We start from the raw sequence: 6,617 nt of genomic DNA on the forward strand, positions 1-6,617 counted from the left end.
AATCGGTACACGGCGGGGCAGAAATGTCTGTACCACGCCCCTTTGGGTGGACCTATGTACCCGGTACGGCCTAACGTAGGCCCAAGGGTACACGGCTAATGTCTTCGTTCCACGCCGTGTCCTACCCCGCCGTGTCCTACCCCGCCGTGCCCCTCCGCGCCAGCGCACGTCCGCCTACGGGTGGCACTACCATCATGTGTTATGGAGCTTTCGCTCAGCTCCGGAGTCAGTCAGGGGCTCAGGGCTCTCTTTCGATGTTCGCGGGGAGGGAGGGAGATGAGGGGCGCCTCCATGGAGTCGACATGAGCGGCAATGGCGTTTCGCCGCCGTTGACCCCGGGACCTCTGGGGAAGCCCCCGATTGACCCAGACGGGGCTCTATAGCGCCACCATGTGCCCGAAAAGTGCCCCACAACCGTTTTTGGTCGCCTATTGTTTTTGGAGCCCATATTCGGGGAGGGTGTTTCCCGGCTGGTCGGAGGGGTCTCCGTGACCTTTCGTGACCTTTGGGTGTTTTTTGCATTTTTGAGCCTCTCCCATAGTCCGATTCGAACCAAACTTGCTGAGGGTGACCTCTGAGGGGCCCTGGACCGTGTGCCGTTAGCCGCTTCCGGTTAGCATGTTGCTAACCGGAAGTAGCTCTAGGAAGGGGCTAGAGAGCTGCGCTTTGGGAATTCGGAGGCCCCTAGCGAGCCTTTGCTACGCCCCAGGTTTGGGCCCAATACCACTTACGGTCACGGAGTTACAGGGCTCAAATGTCACCTCACGCCAACCTTTCACCCTCCGCCATTTCGCGGTCAGAGGTCACACAGACTTCACTGAGGGCTCGTTCCTCTTGTATCGAACTCCCGAACATCATATCTGTCAGACAGCCCCGTGCGAACACTTTTGCGCGCAAGCCCCCTTCTGGGTAAACACGCACACCGCCACGTCATAGCCTACAGCCAGACGATCGCAACGAGCCCACCCGTGCCTCTCTAGCCCACTCCTGCACTCCTCTGCGAGGCCAAATGCGACCCTAAGGTCGTTTGGGAAAGTGGCATAAAGTGGTACATGAGGGGCACCTCCAATACTTTTCAGTGGAAACAGAAGGCCTCGAGTGCTAACCGGCCCCCCAGCTCGGGCTCCGGGCGACGCGGCCCCTCGTGGGGCCTCGTTTTAAAGGGCACGAGCCACCGATCGTAAGGAGCCCACCGTTACCTCTCTAACTCACTCCGGAGAGGAACTAGCCAAGGGAAGGTCCTAGGGACCTGCGCTTTGACAGGCACGTATCAGCTTGGGACGAGGTTCACCACTGCAAGTACGGTCGCGATAGGCCCTAGGGTTGCCGAGTTATTCTTAGCCAAATTTTAATTTTTTCTACCTTTTGACCCCCGCCACCCCAAGGTCAAAGGTCACAGGGACACCGCAGGGGGCTCTCGCGACTCAGCAGAAGCCCCCTAACAACATATGTGAGTTTCAGCCCTCTACTACTGACTCGCCGTTTCCGGCCAACCCAGATGGAAGGCCTTGGGTCCTGGGAGCGTCAGAGGCTTCTGCGTGCCACTTTGGAGATGGGGTATGACTTAACACAGGCATGACATGGAAGATAAGGGGCATAGAGTGGAACATACATCAAAAATTAAAACCTTCCAGCATGTATACAGTGTACTATTTTAAAAATGCTAGTAAGCCATATATATTTATATATAAAGGCCCCCGGCGGCCCTGGTAAGCTGAGGTAGAAACACTTTGTAATTTTGGAAAAAAAAATTTTGAGCTCCAAGCATAGAGCCCGGCCGTGCTGAGCGTCGTGCCCGGGCGGAGGCACCCTCGGCCGGCCTGACTCCAGGCGGAGCTCCCCTGTCGGCCATGGAGGAAAACACTTTGTCATTTTTTTAAAGACAGAAGAACTCGAGTAATTATTAGCCCCCCGGCGGCCCTGGTAAGCTGAGGTAAAACACTTTGTAATTTTCGCTCGCGGGCCGCGTCCGGCCCCGCCCACTTCCGGTCCGGCGAATCGATGTCAAAAATAACATACAATTTGGCCCTTTAAGTTACTTTTTTGCCATTTCCTTTAACCCTCCTAAGCGGAGGGGAAGGCGAAATGTCAAAAAAGTAACTTAAAGGGCCAAATTACGTGTTATTTTCTACATCGATTCGCGGACCGGACGTGGGCAGGGCCGGAAGCGTCCCGCGGGCCAGAAGCGTGGAGACACCTGTGCGGTAAGCGTGGAGACACCTGTGCAGTAAGCTTGTTTTGTTTTATGCCTTCAAAAATCCCACTTATGCACAGGTCTGTAGCTGCTATTGTTGTTAATTGTTTTTATTGTTTTTAAGCTGTGCGCTTTAGAAGTTTGTCACACAGTGTGTCTGCAGCTAAAAGAACAGCTGCTGTATTTTAAGGGAGAGCAAAGAGTGAGCGATAGCTTCACTCAGATGGAGAAAGATGTAAGAAAGAGGGAGAAACGTCCTCCAAGGAGCTACTTTTAGTTTCCTACTTTGAGTAGATTTCAGAGCCTGTTCTTCTTTACGTTTACTTGAGTACAGAAGTTGAACCAGTACGTCAACTTTTACCAGAGTAGTTTTTTAACACAAGTACTTGTGCTTCTACTTAAGTACAGAATGTCGGTACTTTGGCCACCGCTGCAAACTTGTGACCTCTGTCTCTCTCTGTCACAAAGTGTAGGCCATGTCTTCGTCTGACGACCGAGGCTTGTGTGTGCTCTGTCACGCATGTGTTGGCACCCTAGGCAAACATTTTAAAAACACGCATAAAGTTCAACATCCCGAGGAGCGGAAAATTTTGATTAATTTGAGCAAAGGCCGTATAAACGTTAGGTGTTGCCCTTGCTCCATTCCCGGGTGCAATTATGTACCCGGGAAACATTTGGACCGGCACATCGACCGGTACCACATCGAGCTCTCTGCGGAAGCAAAGACTCGCTTTTTAAAGCACGCGAAAATCTTACAAGCAACGAAGCTCTTATCAGAGCTTCGACAAACAAACCCTCAGCCTCCCATGGTCACGACGTTGGACCTGGAAGAGGTAGAGGTTCCCGAATATAGAACAACACAACCCCAGCAGGAGCCAGGGCCCGTCTGTGGGACGCAATCTTGCATCGAACTTTTTAACAGGTAACATTTTGTGTCACCGTTGTGCATTCTGCTCTTACTTTGAATGTGTGTTTTGGCTTAACTTCTGTGTTTCCTGGGTGGTTTCTGTTTTATTTTGATGTCACAGCTTGGAAATACGGCTCACTTCTTGGCCGAATAGAAATGTGACTTCAAAGTATTGTTATAAGAATCGTTTTATTCTGTCTTCATTTCGTTTTCAGACAAAGCAAAGAGATGCGGGCTTTGAAAACCGAAAATAAGCGTCTGCTCGAGAGGATCGGCGACCTCCAGCGGAGCTTAGGTGTGTGCAAGAGGGTGGCGGCGGGGCTGCGCAAGGGACCCTCTGTGTTGGCTCAGCCAGTTCTTCATCCGGTAAGTCTACTGTGTGATTTGCGTGTTTCCTGGTTGCTGTGCTTGCGGCTTTCTTGAATTAACCCTATTCTGTGACAGGTACGAAGGCGAAAGCGAAGGCGGGCGGAGGCGTCAGCAGCAGCGCAGCAGGAGGAGGAGGAGCAGCAGCAGCAGCAGCAGCTGGAGGAGCAGCAGCAGCAGCAGCTGGAGGAGCAGCAGCAGCTGGAGGAGGAGGAGGAGCAGCAGAAGGAGAAGCAGGAATCATCTCACGGGGAGGTGGACCCTGAGCAGGTGAGTGGAAAAATCAATGTTTCATTAAATTTGCTTGATTGGCATTTACACTTGATTTTACCACGTAAAACACTCTGAACTGCCTCGCTGTTGAAACATGCCTACAAAGGAAGTTTACTTCTCTTCAGCATGTGGAAGGACCCGAAGCGGCGGAGGTCATCGAGCTCGCAAGGGTGGAGACCGTAGAGGTCGGTGAGACGGAGGAGCGAGAGCAGTCGGGAAGTGCAGCTGCCGAGAGCAAAACACCGGACGCTTCGGGGGAAGGAAAGCTCTGTACCTGGTCCGCTGGCTCCGGAAAAGGCAACCAGATGCACTTGCTCAAGCTCCCCGAATCCATGAGTGAGTTTCCTGCGCTGAAAAGACGCCACGCAACACGTAGCACTTGTGCAGTGTCAGGTCAGCCGAACACTAACTTGCTCCGCCCAAATGTTTCGTTTCAGGCACCTACCTCGACCGCTTCCAGTCCTTCCATTTACACGAGTTTGGGACACAAAAGATGAAGGAGGGGGCGAGCTCCAGGGTCAGCAGAGTCAAGAGTTTCCTGCACTACATGTCCTTAGGCAAAATCCGCCTGTCGGACTGGCAGTTCCTCTACGATGTGGAGAAGATCAAAGCGTGAGTCCTGACGTACGTGCACGTGACGCGTTGTTGTGGGAAAACCTGTCAAACTTGTGACCTCTCTCTCGCTCTCTCTCTCTCTCTCTCTCTCTCTCTCGCACCCACCCCTTCTCCACAGTTGGATACGTGAGATGAGGAACTCGGGCAAGAAAATCACGACCGTCAGGTACTACCTCCACAACATTGCCCAGTTCCTAGAATATCTCCTGAACGTGAGGCCGAAACACATGAAGCTGACCCTGGAGCAAAACCGGGAGATCCTGCAGCTGGTGGAGAAGGCCAGGAAGGAGACGAGCCGCGACATTGTCGTCCACCAGAACCGTGTCAAGCGGAAAAAGATGGACCAGATACCCGACGCCGAGACCATCCGCACCTGCCTGCGCGTGGCTCCGGCCGCCATCTCCGACCTGCTCGGTACGTTCGCCTGCTGCGCAGGCAGTCTGTTGGCTTTAGCCATCTCTAAATGCTCTCCCCTTTTGTCACAGATAAGCTGGAGGCTGACTCCAGGCAAACAACCACCCGCTACCTCCTGTATGGGTACCTGACCGCGTACTGGGCCTGCATGAGCGGCCACAAGCCCAGCGTCTTCATTAATATGAAGGAGGACGAGGTCGTCGCCTCGGAGAAAAAACTGACAGACCAGGGAGTCCTCATTAGGGTAAGTTCACTGCCACTCGCGGAGGCTGCCCTGTGGCCGCAGACAGCAGGGAAATAGACACCATATCCTTGCTTCTCCGTTGCAACAGGTGGCTGACCACAAGACCACCGTCAGGTTCGGGGAGGCCAACCTGGCTGTGACTCGTGCTGAATTTGACTGGATCAGGCGTCTTCTGGCTATAAAGCGTACCGTGAGGTCCAGAAATCGCTACGTCCTGTTCACTCTGGGCAAGCATCCCTTCAAAAACGTGAACAGGTACCTCCAGATGGCGTGGGACAAAATGGGCCTAAAGGGGGAAATTAACTTCACCCTCATCAGGACGGCCCTGGCAGACGGCGTGAGTGCATCGTCGTATCTTCTTCACACAGGATATTCATACGTTACACTTTAAAACAATCCTAACTCGCTTGCCCCTTTTTCAGGCAAAGTCGCTGCTGCCCGAGGAGCAGAGACGGAAAGTGTCCTTCTCAATGTGCCACGACACCAGGACGGCTGACCGGTTCTACACCAGGAACCCCAACCTGTCAGACGCCATGGAGGTACGAAAGACCATGGAGAGGATGCTTTCCGGTCTAGACCTCACGCCCACGCCAAGTCGCGCCGTAGCGCTCGACCCAAAACGGCTGACGCCGTCCGAGCCAGAGGACGCACCTGGCCCGTCGGACACCGCCCTTCCCGGCCCAAGCGGAACCGCGCAGGCTAAAAGGGGTGGGAAAAAGACCGCAAAAAGACAGAGGGAGACCACCGCTTCGTCCGACTCCGACTCCCAGGAAGACATCAAGGTGCCGTATCAGGAGTCGGGCTCCTCCATGTCCAGCCTGGAGGAGATGGAGGACTCTTCCAAGGAGGAGGAGGACGAGGAGGACAGGGAGAAGATCGTGCCTGTGAAAAGACAGCGATTAAGTCAGTGTGCGGTGAGCATCAGTCCGCTTAAGACGGCAAATCTGAGGGTCCAGAGGACCAGAGAGGCCAGCCAGAAGGTCAAACGTGTGCTTAGGAAACACACTGGCTTGTAGTTGGGATCTTGTGGTGTGATGTTCGTGTGACAGTTCAGATATTTTTCATAATGTTTGCAAGTTTTACACTTCTAATCAGTGCTGCTTTATATGCGTGACTGTTCAGGTGTTTTTCATAATGTTTGCAAGTTTTACACTTCTAATCAGTGCTGTTTTATATGCGTGACTGTTCAGGTGTTTTTCATAATGTTTGCAAGTTTTACACTTCTAATCAGTGCTGCTTTATATGCGTGACTGTTCAGGTGTTTTTCATAATGTTTGCAAGTTTTACACTTCTAATCAGTGCTGCTTTATATGCGTGACTGTTTTTCATAATGTTTATACAGTTAGTTTATGTTAGAAAAATTTTAAAAATATATATATTTTGTTACATCTTTATAGTGTTAAGAAAAATAAAACATTTTGAACAAACATGCCATGTGTTCATAATTTTTTAATAATTTCTGCCATGCCCCTCATCTTGCACGCAGTGCCCCTTATCTTCCACCCGGTGCCCCTTGTTTTCCCTCATGGGGGCACCGGGAGGAAGATAAGGGGCACGGGCCATTACCTTGCACTATCGCAATGCAAGGTTTAGGGCCGTGCCCC

General features: G+C 52.3%; 1 protein-coding gene across 3 annotated transcripts; it reads left to right on the forward strand.

The window, feature by feature from the left end:
* Positions 1–2,260: 2,260 nt before the first annotated feature.
* LOC115778134 (uncharacterized) lies at positions 2,261–6,317 on the forward strand. Of its 3 annotated transcripts, XR_004019754.1 has the most exons (10): positions 2,524–3,116; positions 3,317–3,467; positions 3,546–3,737; positions 3,866–4,076; positions 4,178–4,352; positions 4,474–4,769; positions 4,841–5,013; positions 5,102–5,350; positions 5,436–6,081; positions 6,218–6,317. XR_004019754.1 is itself a non-coding variant. In XM_030726180.1 (9 exons), exons 1-9 carry the CDS (start codon positions 2,267–2,269, stop codon positions 6,027–6,029), a joined length of 2,049 nt encoding a protein of 682 aa, XP_030582040.1. In that variant the 5' UTR covers positions 2,261–2,266; the 3' UTR covers positions 6,030–6,199. The 3 variants fall into 3 exon arrangements, 2 of the variants coding, with proteins under 2 accessions (XP_030582040.1, XP_030582039.1); XM_030726180.1 differs by lacking the exons at positions 2,524–3,116; positions 6,218–6,317 and adding an exon at positions 2,261–2,274 and having other exon boundaries at positions 5,436–6,199; XM_030726179.1 differs by lacking the exon at positions 6,218–6,317 and having other exon boundaries at positions 5,436–6,199.
* Positions 6,318–6,617: the final 300 nt, after the last annotated feature.

The sequence above is a fragment of the Archocentrus centrarchus genome, chromosome 3, assembly GCF_007364275.1.
Source record: "Archocentrus centrarchus isolate MPI-CPG fArcCen1 chromosome 3, fArcCen1, whole genome shotgun sequence".
In the NCBI taxonomy this organism is placed as follows: domain Eukaryota; kingdom Metazoa; phylum Chordata; class Actinopteri; order Cichliformes; family Cichlidae; genus Archocentrus; species Archocentrus centrarchus.

Bases quoted from the DNA above. Each gene is read 5' to 3' on its own strand.
- LOC115778134 (XM_030726179.1), top strand. From the start codon at position 2,671: ATGTCTTCGTCTGACGACCGAGGCTTGTGTGTGCTCTGTCACGCATGT. The intron at 3,738-3,865 runs GTGAGTGGAAAA...ACTTCTCTTCAG, and splicing joins GGGAGGTGGACCCTGAGCAG to CATGTGGAAGGACCCGAAGC. The intron at 5,014-5,101 runs GTAAGTTCACTG...CCGTTGCAACAG, and splicing joins ACCAGGGAGTCCTCATTAGG to GTGGCTGACCACAAGACCAC.